This window comes from Pleurodeles waltl, chromosome 5, assembly GCF_031143425.1.
Source record: "Pleurodeles waltl isolate 20211129_DDA chromosome 5, aPleWal1.hap1.20221129, whole genome shotgun sequence".
NCBI lineage: Eukaryota > Metazoa > Chordata > Amphibia > Caudata > Salamandridae > Pleurodeles > Pleurodeles waltl.
Genome location: NC_090444.1, coordinates 857,530,742 through 857,549,747, shown reverse-complemented (window position 1 = coordinate 857,549,747; position 19,006 = coordinate 857,530,742). Strand labels below are relative to the sequence as shown.

The window sequence follows — 19,006 nt, the reverse complement described above, 5'->3', positions numbered from 1 at the left end:
ACATCTACCGTGCTGCGACATGGAGAACAGCTCACACCTTCAAGCAGCATTACTTCCTGGACACGAAGTCCCTTTGGGATGCGGCCGTTGGTCAAGCGGTCCTTCGTAACCTGTTCCAATGACAGGGAGCTAAAATATTTATTTCCTCCATCTGCTTATTTTCTACTATAACACATTTTCTTTGATATCATGTTTTAGATCACAGTAAGAGCTGTATGTACATATTATCAGACTGGTTTGCATTTCAGAAAGCTATGTTATTGTTGGTAGAGCGGAAAATGTGTTATTCACCGCTTACTATTCTGATTCAAGCATGTGAATCTATGAAAGTTCCAATACTGGAGTCATAAATAAGTTACTTACTTGTAACTGTAGTTCTCCAGTATTGGAAACTTTCATAGATTCACATGCGACCCACCCTACCTTCCCTGGGTAGCTCACCCTCATTTTCTCAGCCTTAGGGTATTGCTGCACTTGTGCTGGGAAAATCTGAGGGACATCAGCTCCTCACAGGAGGGTTGTAAGGGGTGGTGAGAGCTGATTGGTTGTCTCTAAAGTTTGGTCCTTTTTATAAAATGACTGTGAGATGTTACTAAATAAGAGGCCTAGTGCCTCTGAGCTTGTTATACAAGTGAATGTGATTTTGAATTACACCAGAGGCTCCCATCTGGACGACCGGGAATGATTCAAGCATGTGAACCTATGAAAGTTTCCAATACTGGAGAACTACAGTTACAGGTAAGTAACTTATTTCTGCTCCATTGTCCTGTCTCTCAAGTGCAGTGTCGGTATCTGACCCGGCTCCCAACCAATCCTCCATTATTTGCATTACGTCCTCAACACCAGTCCTTATGCGAGGTGCCACGTCTGTTCCAAATGTATAACATCTAAAACGTTTCCACTCAAATAATGTGTGCTAATAGAATTCAGAGGTATTTGTAGAAATGTGCAGTGAGAATGCTGCATGTATTGTAACAGCAGGAAGTGAGAATTCAGTGCAAATGAGAGTGGGGTACAAAAGTAAGAGAGACAGCAAAAAAACCTAACCATGAATTTAAGGTCTTCGCTTACTCTCCAGTGGAGCAGTGCAGTTCTAAAAACAAAATGCCAAAAAGCAAGCTGCAAGAGAAGATAAAGGAAATAGAAATTACTTCAACTTGCAACAAACACATAACGACAAACTGAAATGCAATTACAATAGCAATATTCCAGTATTTCTTCCCGGAAGAGGCGATAGAGGTCTAATGTTGGATCCCTGACCAAGAATCCTCAGCAGGACACCGTAAAAAAGAGAACACTCTCCCCTTTCAAATAGTGCTCCCCCCTTGTGGACCTATGTGCCTGGAGGCAGCACAAAGTCCCTAGGTGCAAAAAAAAGAAATAAATGGTCACGTTGCATTTTCTGTTTCCTTGGGGGTCATTTGGAAATGGACGTGGGCTGTTTGACGCATCTCAGGGAGGAAAAAATGCATGCATTAAATATGTCACTAATGTAGGGTTGGCTCCTATGCCTGGAGGAAGGCTGAATCTCCCTTCCCTCCCAAATCCCCCTCCAAAAAAACCCTTCTTCACTTCTCCCTTATGTATAGGGATGGATTCCTGCTGGGTGATCATGATGTAACTGCGATCTTTGAGCAGGAATAAATTCAAGAAGGGCGCCATTGGAATGAGGAGACATTCCCCTTTCAAGTGGTGTCCCTGAGCAAGTCAACCACCATAGATTTTCCTTTCCCTCGTCGTGGTGGGGGCATTCAGGGTCACGGGTGCCCGATCGGGTTCTCATGGAATGGAAAATACATCATTTAACTGTGCCACATGGAGGATCGCCATTATGCCATCTGGGCCAATGCCCCTCAAAAGAAAAACAAAAAAAACTTCTCTGGTGCCTAGTGGGCAATTCCTTCTCAGGGACTGTTCGCCAGCCGTGATCCTTAAGTAGAAATCCATTTAGTAGGGGAGTAATCGGAAAGGAAATACTCTCCACTTTTCAACAGTGCCTCTCCTGACTCAGTGCTGGGGGGCACACAATGGCAGCAGACACAGATTACAATAGTTACCAGTGTCATTTTCCGTTGCATCAATTATGTCAGCACGCCTTCTGCTCAGTAACATAATTGATTTGCGTCTTGATGGACATGGGCTGGCACAGAAGCATTTCGGTGTCATCCCCTGGTGGAGACATAAAAGTGGGAAGCCTCTGCAGGTTTCGCTGGTCTGTCCCCAAGACCTCCGAGGATAAGAGGTTAATGTCCTCCACATTTCAGTGACAACGGAGAAAATAAGAACTTGTTGGCTTCCAGACTGATAGGGCTTAACAGAGGTACTTACTTTTGCGTTTTTTCTTCTGTTTTCAAGTAGACTGTTCCCAACGTGCAAGGTTTCAGTCAACTGTTAGGGAAAGCCTGTGCACACCAATCATATATCAGTGATTGTATACCACTATAAGGCAATCATGGGACATGTTCAACTCATGTAAGCAAATGAGCCACTTTAAGACATGCATTTATATTGTTTGAAAATGTTGTGTAAAACATAGAGGGGGTTATGTATGAATGATTTGTGTATTCTTGAGCACTGAATAAGCTGGATACTTGCATTAATCTTCGATTTAATAATGTGCGCAGTAGGTCAAAGCCAATCACTGCAGGTAAATCCTGAAGCAAATTACAATTAATTTTTTCCATCAGGGGCTTCTTTTGCAAGTTGCTTATTAAATGCTGAAATCACTTTGGCCTAATTGTTAGTTCAGTTTTTAGAAAAATTGTTTCGCTGTCTTCACAGTTGTGTTGTACTGCAAACATTAGAGCCAGCGCATGTGACAAACATGCCATTAAGGAATAAATCACACATAAAGTGCATCTTCCTTTCTTACAGTGAGAGCTGATTTGTTAAAACTTTTACTGGGGTAGGCATCCTCAGTTTTATCTCAGCTAAATTTGTCATTAATTTCGTTGTGTTTACCCAGTATACCTTGAAGTCAACTTAATGTACCATGTTGGTTGGTACCGTTACTTTTAGTCTAATCTTTACTGAACAAGAAAGTATGTCAGCTCTGATTCAGAATTGTACTTAACATTGCTATATATTCTTTATTTCAGTTGCTCAGAGATTTTCACTAGCACAGCCTGATGAATTGCTAATGAGAATGCGCTCAGTTGCAAATGATGAGCTTGCTACAATGATGCACCGGAAAATGAGCCAAGAGGATCGCATGAGAGCCACAGAGAGTGAATTTGTTCAAAGATTGCAGCGACTTACAATTTTGGCAGTTAATCGACTTATTTACTTGGGTAAGAGTGCATTGACTCAAAGAGGTTATAGAATCTGTTTTTTCCTATTTATTGTAGCAATGCAATTGAAGCATCACAACAATATGTTGTATATGTCATTACAATGAATGTTCTATTTCTAATGATATATCGTCCCAACGATTCAGAGTATAAACCTTTCACCAGTGGGTAGGTCGTTCTGCTGTACCAGCACTAATCAGTAGCATCAGGAGACCGTGTGAAACCTTAGTGGCAGATTCACAAGGCTCTACTGTCACAGATCCAATATTAGATGCCACAGGCGCTGTTGATGTTTTACATTATTTCTGTGTTCCTTAGGTGGAGGGTCAAGAGTGCCAAGTTTTTTCTTGGTTGATTTCTTAGGTGATTGCAGGAGAAATGTATCTCTTTTGGGACTTTTGTTCCTCCAAAATGGTCAGGCTTTAAGTTCTCCAAATATTGCTGCCAAGTGTGGGTGACAGATTTTCATTCTGAGTGTCTTTAATGTCTGAGGAAATGCCATAATTCAGTTGCTTGTGAACTCTGATCTTTGGTGAATCTCAACACAATCATGGGAAAATTAGCAAAGTAGTTTATTGTTTGAGATAAATTATGTGGCTCAATATCCAGTTTACTAAATCAACCTAAGTGCACAATTTATAAAGTAAGAAATGTTACAAGGGTTATACAAAATGTACAAGCATTCATCTTCCTCAACACAAGAAGAAACTTTTTAAGCTCCTTGTCTAAGCCCTCTAAATTTTATCCAATTTAGAGCCAAAGCTTCCAGTGATTTTTCAGTCTTCTGATGCTTCATAAGTGCTGGCATAGGCTTTCTGATAAACTAGGTTCGTACTTTTTTCATTTCATAAGCGCTTTGCTTGGCTTTAGGTGGTACTTAAATCATTGGCTGTCCTTGAGTGGCACATGACCAAGCTTTGTCACTGGTCCCAAAAATAGAAATAAGCAGTGTTACAATATCAGTGTTGCCATAGAAAATGACTTCCAGTAGAACCGTAGACACTTTTAGAGCCTTTGGTTTCTAAGACAATGGTGATGGGTTTATTTGTTAACAATCTTGATATATACTCAGATGGTTACGTAACAGAGAAAGAAGTGCCACACAATTTAAATAATTACTTTGAAACGTTTGAGGATAATGGTATAATGATATCTGAGAATCTTTTGATAAGTCAGTACACTGAAGAATATTTGTTTTTGAGACTATAGTTGGCAAGTGGCCTACATACATCTCTAAAGCTAAGTTTCCTGTTCCGGAAATGTTTTTTCATTGAGTACCAAGTTTAGACCAATTCATACAGCAAAATAGGCAGAGTGAAAAATGGGTATCAAGGAAACTTAAGTATTTCTGAAATTTGCACAAGATATAGAGTTTAGGAGCAGTGGTTATTTCTACATCTCTGAATTTGTGGGTACCCGTGATAGCTTATGATTTGGAGGGTATTTTTCAAAATGTCATCTTCCTTATACATTTGCTTCCATTTGAATGGCACAAATGCAGGAAAATCCAGTAAGTTTCAACAAATGTTCTATTATTCTATGCTCCCATAAATCTCACAATAAAAATGGTGTCTCACTTGTGCCCACAACAAGAAACAGCCCAAAACACAACATGGATGCAGCACATTTTTCCTCTGGAAACTGGTCCTTTTTTAGGTCGAGCGTGCATGCGCTCTGATGTGTTGTAATCGGTCTGTGGGCTTTAAACTATGCCCACTGCATGCCCATCCCTATCACTCGTTCCTGGGCTTGCCTTTCAAAAATCCTTTGTTATAATTGGTAAATGCTTTACGCTCGTCCCTCCTTAGGGCAGTTTTGTTACACCTTGGCCATCAACCCTGTTACATGGATAATTGCACGTTTGCTGATATGTTTGACTGCAAACGAACAACTTTTTCATTTTGTGTCTCTCCTTCGTGCTCAGGGCAGCCATGGCGCTTTGAATTGGCTTGCTTATTTCAACTGATTTACTTTTCATTTTCAATTTTTGTGCCAAGAAAATTCCAGTTGGGAATTTACAACACTAATAGCTCTAACGCGAGCAAACGTGAGACCCATTGTATTGCAAATTCTTGTTTTCCAGTGTGAGTAGCTCGTGATTTTGGACTCTAGTTCAGCTGGCACCTAGGAAGACCTAGCCAACCTGGACATTTTTTAAAACTAGACACCTATGGGTATCCAAGGTGGGCTGATTTGCCTGGCTCACACCACGTTTTTTTTTAACCATAATCCCTTGCAAACCTCAAATTTTCAAAGAAGGCACATTTTCCACCCAGGTGTCCCGATAAAAATGGTATCTCACTTGTGCGGGTAGGTCAAGTGCCTGCAACAGGAAGTGCCCCAAAATGCAACATGGATGCAGCACATTTCTTTTACCGAAAACTGAGCCTTTTTTTTCCCAATGTGGGTAACTCAAGGTTCCAGACCCGAGCTCAGCCCGCACCTAGGGAAACCTAGCCAACCTGTACATTTTTTAAAACTAGACATCTAGGGGTATCTGAGGTGGACTGAATTGCTGGGCTTACACCACAGTTTTTCCCCGAATCCCTTGCAAACCTTGAATGTCCACTAAAAAAAAAACATTTTTCTCAAATTTCTATGACAGAAAGTTCTGGAATCTATGGGGAGCCACAAACTTCCTTCCACCTGGCTTTCACCCTGGTCTCCCAATGAAAATGGTACCTCACTTGTGTGAGTAGGCCCAGCGCTCGCAACACAAACAGCCCAAAATGCAACAAGAACGCAGAACATTTTTCCATCAAAAATGGACCCTTTTTTCCAATGTGGATAGCTCGAGATTTTGGACCCTAGCTAAGCCAGCAGCTAGGATAACCTAGCCAACCTGCACTATTTTTGTAAACTAGACACCTAGGGTTATCCAAGGTGGACTGACTTGCATGGCTCTAACCATGTTTTTTATATCTAGAATCCTTTTCAAACCTCAAACTTTCCCTAAAAAAACAGATTTTCCTCCCATTTTTGTGAGGGAAAGTTCTGAAATCTGAAGTAAGTCACAAGGTTTCTAACAGCCAGCCTTCCCCCAAGTCTCCGAGACAAATCGTACCCCACTTGTGTGCGTGGGCCAAGTGCCCGCGACAGGGAAGGACCCAAAAACATATTGTGGCGTTTGTGATAACTAAGGTGGGTGTCCTAATTAGTCCTGGGATCGGTTACCAGGTAGGGAAACATAGCAACCCAGACATTTCTGAAAAGTAGACATCAAGGGGGGCTTTGGAGGTATCGCTTGTGTGGATCCTCGTAAGTTTTCTTACCCAGAATACCCTGCAAAGGTGAAACTGAATAAAAACACTATTTGTCCTTGCATGTCTGTGACATAAACCACAGGAATATGCAGTGATCCACTAACAACAGGAATGGATCCCACAAGGGTCAATGGTAATCCTTGCATGAGGGCTACTGTTGACCTTGGGGTGGTCCATTCCTAACTTGGGCACTAGGCATAGGCACACAAGGGGTGTAGCAGTTTCAACAGTACAAGTGAAGGGAACACTGAGTGTCAGGAACTTACTATGCTAAATCCAACTCCTTCCAATTTGTGGATGCAAGTTGGGAGTGTCCGAGAATGCCTTGCAAGGCCTATTCCTTGAACTGAGAGAGCATATCCACCTTTGAACTAAGGCAGACATGCTGGGGAACACGGCCTAAGTTATGTAAAGTAAAAAGCCAAACAAATGTCCTGTGTGACTCATTCACCGACACTTCTACTTTTGCTTTGAAAGTGTGAAAACTTCATCGCTAACTTGTATCATACCCAATGTTATTGAAAATTGATACAGGGCACGATACTTTGTACGATGATTATTTTCACATCTCATTCTAAAGATGTGAAAACAATCATCATAGAAGATATTGTGACCTGTACCCCTTTTCAATAATATTGGTTATGGTACAAGTTACTAATTGAATTTGCACACTTTCAAAGCAAGTAGAACTGTTGGTGAATAAGTCCCACAGGACATTTGTTTTACTTGTTACAATTACTCTGGCTCTTGTGGGAGATCAGGGTGGTTGTTGTGTAGCTTACATAAGTTCCCTTACAAGCACTTCAAAATTCAGTCACACCTTTAACAATTTGCCACACAGGGTACTCTGTGACAATGTTCCATATGTTCTGTCCACCAGTGTGTGAAATGTGGGGACTATGATGCACTTGTCAATTGGCGAACAGAACACCCACCACGTTCTGCCGACGGACAAAGGTGTTGAGCTGTCGCGCCGCGCGGCGCGAGCCGAGCGTTCGGCTCGGGCCGCGCATCGCGTTCCAAAGACGCAGCGCGCCCCGAGCCTTTCCTGCACTTTACGAGGCCCCAGACCTTAAATGGGGCCTCGCTCTGCTCTCTCTCTCTCCGCATTGTTGGGGTCTCCTGACCCCTCTTACCTGTTCTTGCTCCTTCTTCTTTCTTGGGTGTTTTTGTTGCACTTTCCTTTGTCTTTTCCCCCTTCCCAGGTTACCTTTTTCTTCCCAGCATTCCTCATTCCCTATTCTCTATGGTTTCTACTCCATTCTGTTCTATCTACTTTTCCCTATCTAAGATGGTGTCCTTTTTCTTCCTGTGGGTCACTTCCTGTTTTTTGGTATTTAAGGGAGGTGTTTTCTTCTTTTCTTTGCGCTGCAACACTCTCTGTTCAGATGATGTCTTCGCTCCTGATTTCCTTGCCTTTTGGTTCTGGAATTCGCCAATTCTGTGTTATTTGAATACAGTACTTTTTGATTCCTGTTCTTCTGTTCTTGTTTTCAGGAATCATTCTGTTTGGAGGTTTTTTCCCCTTTTTTGGAAGGTTTTTTTTCCCTCTGGCGCTATTTTCTGAAGGTCACGGTCTGTTCTTGGCGTTTCCATTGCCTACAGCACCGTGGCTACCAGAAAGAGTCGCCCCTTTTTGGGCCAAAGCCGAACACTCAAGATCCACGCCACGAGATCTGCAGATTCCAGGCGCAAGCAGCACGTGAGTCGTGACAGATTGCAGCGCCAAACCATCCCGACGTCTTCAAACACCATGGATGACACAGTGGTGGCCGCTGCAGATCCGTATCAATCTCTCCTGACGACGATTCAGCAACAAGCTCAAGAATTACAACAACTGCGCAGTGAGAATGCTGCGTTACGACAGGCTTTGGCTTTCCGCAGTGGTGATGTTCCGACGCTCTCCGCTTCTACCCATCGTTTTTCCGGTGAACCAACCAAACTGCGTGAGTTCCTTGATTCATTAACGGTGTACTTCGCCTTCCGACCCACCCAATTCTCCCATGACAGAACAAAGGTGGGTTATCTCATCAGTGCCCTATCCGGTCCTGCCTTGGCCTGGGCAACCCCGATGGTATCATCCAACGATCCGGTATTGTCGGACTATTCCGCTTTCGTGAATCGCTTCAAACAAATGTTTAGTCGTCCTGGATTGGAGGCCTCAGCGGAAGAAGCCTTATGCGACATTCAACAAGGCTCACAAGATGTCCTTCAATACATAACACGTTTTCGTCAGCTAGCAGCAGAGACCACCTGGGTGGAACGTACTTTGGTGACTTTGTTTCGTAGAGGACTCAAAGAAGAAATAAAGGATGAATTAGTACATTCCACCAGAGTGGAAGATCTTCGTGGCCTGATGGATCAAGCCCTTTCCATCGAGTACCGCCTTCAGGAACGGAGATCGGAGAAGAGAAGGAGTAGAGGGTCTTTCCAAGATTTGAGTCATCCCGTTATGCTTTATTGGAATGCCCAGTAGGTGTTCCTTCTTGTCAGGTGCTGAGTTTCCCTGGCTTGTCAGTGCAATAATGTGGCACTTTGACACCCTATGGAATTTTTGATGCCTGGTGTTTAAGACTTCTTTTTTTATCATCATTACTTGATGTAAAGTAATGATTTCTGCTTTAGGTTTTCTCAATGTTGCTCAATTAGAGGTTATCATTTATAGGATACCTGACGTAAGGTTGTTATCTTTTGCTTCACTCTATAGACCTTCTTATGCTTAAGAGTTGTTACCTGTCCGGTATATATCATACTCGAAGTGGAGTATTTGCATCTTATGCTAGTATGCGAAGAGAATTTCTGCCTGGTTTCACCAGTAATTTTTTTTCCCCCCATTTCTCCTGTGGCACACAGTTTTTCTAACTTTTCCATTTGCACCATTTTACTAGTATCACTTGTAGGGCACTAGGGAGATTACCAGATTATTGGGTTTTCTATACCACTGAGCATATAGGTTACTGTGTCCCCTTGTCTGTCAAGTAGGTTAGCTGTTGTGCTCAACTTTGTGAAGGGTAAACTTATATTTTTCCTGTGATATCACTCTCTTCTTCAAGATTGTCAGACTTCTGTGTTTTGGTCTTATAGGGTTCCATTAGGTATTCCTTGCTGTTTACTTATTTGTTACACTTTGGTGTAAACTTTTCTGTAATGTCAAAGTTTTTTGTCACATTCTTATTTCTGTTCCTGACTTTGGTCAGTCCCTAATACGTCTTCATAAAGATGTATCTCTGTGTTAGTTTTGCTTAGTCTTTTGTGTAGACTTTGTGTTATTGAACTGTTATGGAGGTATTTTACATTTGTTGCTCTTGCATGCAAGTCTTCCTTCCTTTTGGAAAAAATTTGCCCCTTTTCATGGATACTACTTCTTCTCTGTGAGGATATTATACCTGTCATATTTGATATAGTTTATTATTGATAACTCATACAGGTACAATTGCTTTCATTTAAATCACTCTATTGTTGTAGTTGTAGGAAAGTAGCACCCGTCTGGCATAGTTACCCCCACTTTTTGCCTGGTGTCAGTGAGTTTAGACTGTAGTACACTGGGATCCTGCTAACCAGGACCCCAGTGTCGGGGGTCATTCTACTAAATTTAGTTCCACTTAACATTTACACCCCACAATTGGCATACTGGTTCACCCATGTAAGTCCCTAGTTTATGGTACTTGGACTTGGGTACCCAGTGCATTGGTACACGAGGGGTCCCCTATGGGCTGCAGCACGTATTGTGCCACCGAGGAGGGCCCTTGCAAACTGTGACTACAGGTCTGCCATTGCAGCCTCTGTGAAATGGTGCATGCACCTTTCACTCCAGATTAATGGTTTGACTTATACCATGGTCCCTGCATTCTGACCCTGTAAGTCACCCCTAAGTTAAGCCCTTAGCCGAAGAGCAGGGTGCATGGTTCATACATGAGCAGAGGTGCCCCCACTAACCGCACACTCCATTTCCTGGGATTTGTAATTGCAGGAAAGCCATCTCAAGGTATGTAGTGGACACTGGTCAACATGTGTAGTACAACTACATAATAGCTTTGCCGAACCTAGGCATGTTTGGTATCAAACATATCTGAAAGAGACTTTTAGTTGCAGGTTCCTTACCTTAGAATTTTCCCCCATGTGTCAGACTGGATCCGGAGAATTTTTCTTCTAGCAATACCCTTGTGCGTCGGTAGGTGGCGTTGGTCGACTCCTCGGGCGTCGTAGTCACTGTGATGACATCGGGAGTAGTACATAGATGCCGCCTCAGTGCAGTGACGTCAGTTGTTTTCTTTCCACACCACTTGCTGTTCCGGAGTGAGCTACCCTGGTTTCTTTTTAACAGAGTTCGACCATTTTATCTATTTTTTTGGTGCGTCAGGATGTCCCTGAAGACTGGTTTCAAGCCATGCGAAGACTGACACCACATGATGTCGATGACGGATCCGCATTGGGTGTGTTTGTGGTGCTTGGAGTGCAACCACGACCCAAAGTCATCCTCCCAGTGCCAGGTCATGCACCCGAAGCCCTTGAGGCAGTGGTCCCTCAAGCTCATGGCGGTCTGGCGCTCGACTCCGCATATGTCCCGGTGTCGCTCGAGGGGAAGGTCTCGAGACCATTCCCATAGCCACCACCATTTTTCTTCCTCCAAGTCTTCAGGCACAGGTAAGAAGTAGTAGAAGTTGAATCGGTCCCGTCGCCCTTTGACTTAACCCCGTTGCTTGGCTGATGCAATGCAGGAGGAGCGTCGACACGTGAGGCCTCCGTCTTCGGAGCCTGCTTCTGGGACCGCTCCATGCTTGCCCGAATTTCCAGGAGATGGAGCGACCCCTGCCCAATTAAAGGAGTTTTATGAAGCCATGCACCTCATTTTTGGGTGGACCGACCCCGATACGGCGCTTTCGGGCCCAAGGGGTTCGGTTGAGGGGCCTTCAGGTGCCGCGCTGGCGGCTCCGGCTCAGGCCACCGAGGTCCCCTCTGGATCCACTCGCAGATCCGTACCGACGCCAGTCATACCACTGAGACCTTCCCCGGCGCTGGTTTGATTGTCCACGCTCCCGACGTCGATGGTGCCCACCATCGAATTCAACCTGATCCCTGGCCCCGACGACTCGGAGTTGGAACACCTCTGTCTTCGATGGGGCCTACTCACTCCAGGTCGGTTTTGGACCCTTTTCCTTATGGATATGAATTTGGGGAAAGATTGGGTGGGGGGACCCTTATGAATACCAGTATGACCCATGTTTGGACTGGGCACAGAAATTGGCCGAGGCCAGTGGACTGGACACTTCTCCAGACACTGGCATGCTGTCTCCTCCTACTATGGCTACGTCGAAGGGAGCGACTTATGCTATAGTGGTCAGTAGGGCGGCTGAGGTCCTTGGCCTTGAGCTACCTACTGTACAGGTCAGGACCAACCTCCTGACGTAGGTGCTTCAACCAGGGGCTTCCATATCTGAGCCCCTTTTGCCATTCAGTAAAGCCCTCACTGATGTTCTTTTGGGTTCTTGTTCCAAACCCAACACTGGGGCTCGTGTGAACAGGACTATTGCACGCTGCCATCGGCCCTCCCCGAACGACCCTAAATTCCTGTCCCAAAACCCCACGTCTGAGAGTATTGTCATCCAGGCTTTCTGTTCCTCAGGCACATTCCCTTCTGCACCCCCGGATAGGAAATCAAAAAGGCTGAAACAATTTGGGAAGAAGCTGTTTTCTTCCTCTAGTCTTGCGCTGCGGTTCGTGAACACCGCATGCCTTTTGGGCAGCTGTACCCACTCTGTGGGATACAGTCATGCAAGTTCTGCCACAGATACTGGAGGAGGCCCGTGCCATCCTCTCCCAAGCTGTCAGCGATGGGAGAGATGTTGCGAAGTTCACAATCTGATGTGGGCTGGACATGACGACTCTCTAAGCAGATCGGTTGCTACGACGGTGGCCTTGAGATGCCACGCCTGGTTGAGTACTTCAGGTTTTTCGGGGGTTGTCGACAGTCTCTTATGGACATGCCCTTTTAATGGATCCTGTCTCTTTGGAGACAGGGCAGACTCGCCCTTCGAGAGATTCAAGGACTCCTGGGCTACGTCTCGGTCCCTTGGCCTTTCTGCTGCACCTCGCCCCCAACAGTCCGCCTTTTGCCCCTTTTGTGGCACAGATGGGGCTCCCTGTCGTGTCCCACACACAGCCATCGTGCCACCCATGTTGTTCAGCTGCTGCGTGGCCGGGGACACAGAATCCCAGGTGGGCGTGGGACAGGGAACCAGGGGTCCACCCCTGCCCCCGCTGTAGCCTCCAAACCCTCTTAGTCCATCCCCTCACTTCGATCCAGTTGGCGGCAGGATTCGCCATCACCTGCCCCATTGGGAATCCAACACTACGGACTGGTGGGTTTTGCAGACAGTTTGAAAGGGCTATTCACTCCCCTTCGAATCTGCCCCAGCAGCCATGCCTCCATCAATCAGCCAACTGCCGGAGGATCATTTGGCACTTCTCCACAAGGAAGTCGCAGCTCTTTTGGCCAAGGGAGCCATAGAAAAGGTCCCTGTGCCGGAAGTAGGTCATGGTTGTTATCCCCGCTACTTACTGGTGCCGAAAAAGGACAAGGGCTTACATCCCATCCTAGACCTTCGGACCTCAACTACTTACTCAAGAAGGACACATTCAAAATGCTCACCCTGGCTCAGGTCCTGTCTGCCTTAGACCCAGGAGACTGGATGGTAGCTTTGAACTTGCAGGATACTTATTTCCACATTCCCATCTTGCCTGCCCACAAACGTTACCTGCAATTCTTTTACCTTGCTCCTTCTGCCTCACCAGAGCCGCTCACGAGAGTGATGGTGGTGGTTGCAAACATCTGCGCATGTTAGGAGTCTCAGTCTTCCCCTAACTCGACGACTGGCTGTTGAAGGCAGACTCGCCCCAAAAAGCCAGCTTCCACCTTCAGACTACGGCGAGCCTCCTACACACGCTGAGGTTCACTATCATTTTTTTTATTTTTATTTTTTAAATATGTTTATTGAATTTTAAATGTTTACACACTCAGAATTACAAAGTTACAGTGTTGCACCGCCCCACCTGTACTTCCGGTTGGGGACATTCACAACAGGATTCTCTTTATTAACATAAACAATGCTCGTACATCTACATTGACACACTAAAATCCCACCACCTTAAATATAGCAGCTCTGGGTCTATTCTTACTGTGATTTGTCCTATTTGTTACCACGCAACTTGGGTAAGCGTATTTATTGGCGCTAGTGGGTCTATCTCTGATAATACTTGTTGATTATGATGCGGGGGAGTGGGAGGGAGGACCCGTGTATGTTTTGGGACTTGTGTGTGGCTCAGTGGTGCACTTTATTTGCCTGAGACTGGTACATGTATACATTCCTCTGCGGGCCCCTGTTGTTGCTTGTGTTGGTTTCACTGGTGGGGAGGGTGGGGGTTTTTCCTCTTTGCCTTGTCTTGTGTTCCAGGTTTGTATACTTGTTCTGGCGTGGTTCTGTGCCTACCCGGCTTCTCTGTCTATTTCATGGTGGTCTTTCATCATTTTTAGCAGCTAGCCGGGTGATTAATGTTTCCCAGGTTCCCTCCCCTGTGTGATTTTGTCCCGCACGTGCAAGTTTACTAAGTACCAGGACCTCCGTCCTGGACCAGCACAGCAGTGAGGAGCGCCAGGCCTTCAGGTCAGGTGCCCTGGGGGCCTTCCAGTTCAAAGCTATCAGTCGTTTGTATAACACAAATGCAAGGTCTGCAAACTTATGTAGGTGTCGGTGTTTCTTTTCTCTGGCTCTCAGCCCTAGTAAACAGGATTTGGGGTCTGCTGCTAATGTCAGACCTGTTATTTCCGCTACCACTTCTGTCAAGCCCCTCCATTCCTTGAGTGTGTGGGCGCATTCCCACACCATGTGATAGAAATGCGCTCCTGAGGCGCCGCACCGCGGGCAATTCGTTGTCGACCCAGGAAACATGCGACTGATCCTGGCTGGGGATAAGTAAGTTTGATGTGCATAGTTGAATTGTGTATAGCGAAACCTGAAGTTTCTGGACACCGCTTTTACGTGATTGAGGGCTTTCAGCCACTCCTCTTGCGTTATCTGGTCGGTGAGAACTGCGTTCCACCTATCCCTTGGCCTCGCCTGAATAAGTTCGGAGGGCTTATTCAGAGTTTTGTACGTATTCAATACTATTTTTGTTTGACTATCGAAGTTCAGCATGTGATGTAGTGTAGGGGAGCACTCAGGTTCCGCTTCCCCCATATCCCACGTTCTTTGGATCAGGTGGGTGATTGCGTGGTATGACAGGAATTGTCCGGGGTTCACTGCCGTTAGTTCCTGGATAGCCCTAAATGTCATCAGTTTCCCGTCTTCAAAGCAATCCCCAACCGTCGCAATACCGGCCTCTGTCCAAGTCTTAAGTGCATGTGAGCCCACCGTTTCCACGCAGCCTGGGAGCAATTCTAATGTTAGGAGTGGTGAGTATGGGAGTGTTTTATGGTCTTTTTGTATGTATTTTTGCCAGCATAATTGCGCAACCTCTGTAAGCGGATTGCCAGGGGTCCTCTTAGTCCTGCTCATTAACCATGTGGTGAGCGGGGACCCCTCCAGCCTCGCTAGGAGCCACTTGGACTCCGCTTGTGCTGGCCTGTGCAACCAGTTCAATATCCATTGTAGTTGTGCAGCTGCATAATACAGTTCGAAGTTAGGGGCGCCCAGTCCGCCCGCCGCTAGCGGGCACTGTAGGGTGGCGAGTGCAACCCTCAAGTATTTGAATGTGTCGAAGCACCATTTCAAACGGCCGGTCGTGGCATTCTCTTGTCTTGCCGGGGACCATTTGGTTAGCGGAAATATGCATGATTTGTCCCAGTTTACCACCAACCCAGAGAGGTCCCCATACTCAGTCAGCAGAGACATCACCCGAGGGATCGTCTCAGACCCTTTTCGCAGATATATTAACGCATCATCTGCGTACAGCGATATGCCATGATACAGACTGCTCCTGTCTACCCCCCAGTTCCTCTGTGCAGCCCGAATGCGGATGGCCAGCGGCTCCATTGCCATGGCGAACAGTAGGGGGGACAGTGGGCAACCCTGTCTTGTGCCCCTTGTGATTGGGAAACTATCTGATATAACCCCGCCTGTTTTCACCCTGGCGTGTGGTTTGGTGTACAGTGTCTGCACCCACTGTATGAACTTCGACCCTATTCCCATGCATTGCATTGTGGCGAATAGGAAGTCCCACTCCAGAGTGTCAAATGCCTTCTCAATGTCTAGTGATAGTACCACCTCATCATGGGCCTCTGGAGGGGTATCCCCCATTACTCCCAGGAGTCTACGGATATTTAAGGAAGTGTTGCGCTTTGGGATAAAGCCGTTTTGGTCTTCATGTATCACTGTATGCATTAGGGGGGCGAGCCTATTGGCGAGAATCTTGCCTAAGATTTTGCAGTCTAGGTTCAGGAGTGATAGTGGTCTGTAGGATTTAGCATCGGTGGGGTCTCGGCCTTCTTTAGGGAGGACCACCACCATAGCCTCTCTCATTGTGGGTGGCAGCGTTTTTCTGACCCATGCCTCTTCAAACACCTTCATCAAGTGTGTCTTCAGGTGCAGCGAGCAACTGGAATAGTATTCTATGGGGAGTCCATCTGTACCTGGGGCTTTATTCCTGGGCATCTGCAACACTGCCCTGTCAATTTCCTCCATAGTGAATGGGGCATCTAATTGCTGCCTGTCTGCTAGCGATATTTGTGTCATTGGGGAGTCTTCCAGAAAGGATCTCAGTTGCTGGGGAGTGCACGTAGTTCGTTTGGTATATAACTTAGTATAATACTCCCTGAAAACCCCATTGATTTCGTCCTGCGTAGTGAGCATTTTACCTGCGTTCCCTTTTATAGACCCGATCGGGGAATGTTGCCGATTCTCACGAAGAAGCCACGCTAGCATCCTTCCTGCCCTGTCTCCCTCCGCGTGTAGTCGCATTAAGCGATACTTGTGATCATGTTTTCGGAGGCGGTCGTCTGCTTCGTTGTATTTTGTGCGAGCCTCTTTCAGTGTTGAGTAAGGAATTGCTTTGTTTGCCACCGCTTTTTCCAAATCCCCCATTTCCTTTTCTAGTTTATTTATTTCCGAATGCAGCGTGCGCCTGACTCCCCAGCTAGTTGAGATACAGTACCCTCTTACTACGACCTTGTGTGCCTCCCATTCTAGTGCTCTGGATGTGGTTGATTCCTTGTTTATTTCCCAGTATTGTTTCACCACAGCATTTAATCCCTCTCTGAACGCTTGGTCCTGCAGGGACTCCCCTTGCATCCGCCAGGTAGGGATCTGCGAGCGTCTCCTGCCCCAATTCAGCGTTATTCGTAGTGGGGAGTGGTCGGATAGTGTTTTAGCCAAATATTCTGCCTTATCTGTCAGGGCGCAGATATCCCGGGTCCCCCATATAGTGTCTATTCTTGTGTGTACCTTATGTGGTATTGAATAAAATGAATATTCTCTCCGTTGGGGGTGTTTCATGCGCCATAAATCAAATATTCTCATTTCCGCCGCCCATCCAAGCAAGGGGCTTCTGGCTGTTCTATTTGGGTTTGTTTTTGGGGCATTGACGGACCTATCTAGTTCTGTGCTTGGGATGCTGTTAAAATCGCCTCCCCATATGGCTGGGGGTTCGGGGTTCTCCAATAGAGCTGGGGTGAGCGTGTCTAGGAATTCGGCTGTGGCACTGTTAGGGCCATAAACACCAACTATTGTCAACTGTCTGCCATCCAGGGCCCCCTCTAGTGCCACATATCTGCCACCTTTGTCAATCGTCTGGTGTGTTATGATAAAGGGGACTCCCCTTGCTATCCAGATCAGCACTCCCCTGGCGTATGCCGAGAAAGTTGTGCCCACCAGTTGTCCGCCCCATCTCCCGCGCAGTGCGCAGAGGTCTGCTTCCAAGCAGTGTGTCTCCTGCAGAATGGCTATATGTGCGCCCTGTCTTCTGAGGCGATCGTGAACCCTGTTTCTTATACTTATAGCCCCCAGCCCTCTTACATTCCACATGATTATATCATATTGGTGCGTGGGTGGGTTTGCTCTTAGTGCCATTTTACATTTTGTGTGATTGCCTCCCATCCCACCAACCCGTATATGTCCCCCCGGGTCCCCTCCTGTGCGTTCACTTTTGCCCAGCTTCGTGTCTGCGCTAACAATATTCCCTGTGTCCTGAATTGACCTTTTGAAAGCAGTTTAACTACTGACCCTGCTGCACACCCTCCACTCACACTCATTTTAAAACTTTTAACTAATAACAATTTACTAATCTCACATACAAACAACAAACTTGGTGTCCATTCGAACTCCCATGGGGCGGCCATATAAGCAACTAGATGCGGCCAGCTCAGATGGCCCACACCCTTCCGCAGCCATCAGCTGACTTTACTGCTGGGCCCCGCTGGGTCCCCCCCCAAAGGGGCCCCACCCCCACCCTGGCGCCCCCCCCCCCGGCCGCCGTGGCTAAACAATACCGTCCATGACACAGTTGGGGCCGTTCAGGGCCCACGGCAGCATTAATCGATACGTGTAGAGGCGCGGATTCAGTACGGGCACCTCGACCAGGTTGTCGCCCGCACCGCCGGGGGGGGGGGCAAGAGAGAGAGAGATGGGGCGGGCGAGGGGGGCCAAAGAGAAAAAAGCAAGGGCGGAGCAGAAGGGGGGGGGGAAAGAGAGAGAAGAAGAAGAAGAGCTGGAGGCTGGCTATGTTTACAGTTCGTCCGCCGCTCGGGGGGTGAGCTTCGGCCCCACTGGCGATTCCGTGAGGCCGGATGTCGAGCTGAGCGAGTCAGAGTCCGGGCCATCCGCCGATATCTCCCTTAAGGCCTCGAAAGTGTTCTGTGTGTGTAGTGGGGTGGCCTTCAAGGCTTTTGCCCGTTCTTCCGCCGCCTGCTCTTCTGTGGGCTGGCCTCTCGGTCTCCTTTTGGAGCGCTTTCGCTGTGGGGCAGTCAGCCATTCCTCTCCTTCCTCCGTTCCGGACTGGGGTCGCGCCAGGCCCTTCGCATGCAGCCACGTCCAGGCATCCTCAGGGGATGTAAAGATATGAATACGCTCATCCATTGCGACTCTTAATTTAGCAGGGAATAGTAGTGCATATTTAATATTATGCTCTCGAAGGCGTTGTTTGACCCTCACGAATGAACTGCGCTGCTTTTGTACTTCCTGTGTGAAGTCTGGGTAAGCGTTTATTTCAGAGTCTTCGTATCTGAATGGACCTTTGCTGCGAAATTGTTGCAAAATTAAGTCGCGGTCTCTGTAATTTAAAAATCTTGCTATCAGGGGTCTCGGCGGCTGGCCCGGAGCCGGAGGTCTCCCCGGTATCCTGTGCGCTCTTTCTACCGAGAAGAATTTCGTCGGAGAGCCATTCAGCACTTCCTTAATCAACCATTGCTCCAGGGTTATTTCTGTGCTCTGTTCAGCTAATTTTTCAGGAAAGCCTATCAAGCGC

At 46.7% G+C, this 19,006-nt stretch overlaps 1 protein-coding gene across 1 annotated transcript in view; it reads left to right on the top strand.

Moving 5' to 3' along the window:
• LYST (lysosomal trafficking regulator) overlaps window positions 1-19,006 on the top strand; it is a 2,674,875-nt gene that overhangs the window by 1,618,905 nt on the left and 1,036,964 nt on the right. The window contains 1 exon segment of the mRNA XM_069234946.1: window positions 3,099-3,290. Within this exon segment, the coding sequence (XP_069091047.1) occupies window positions 3,099-3,290 (192 nt within the window).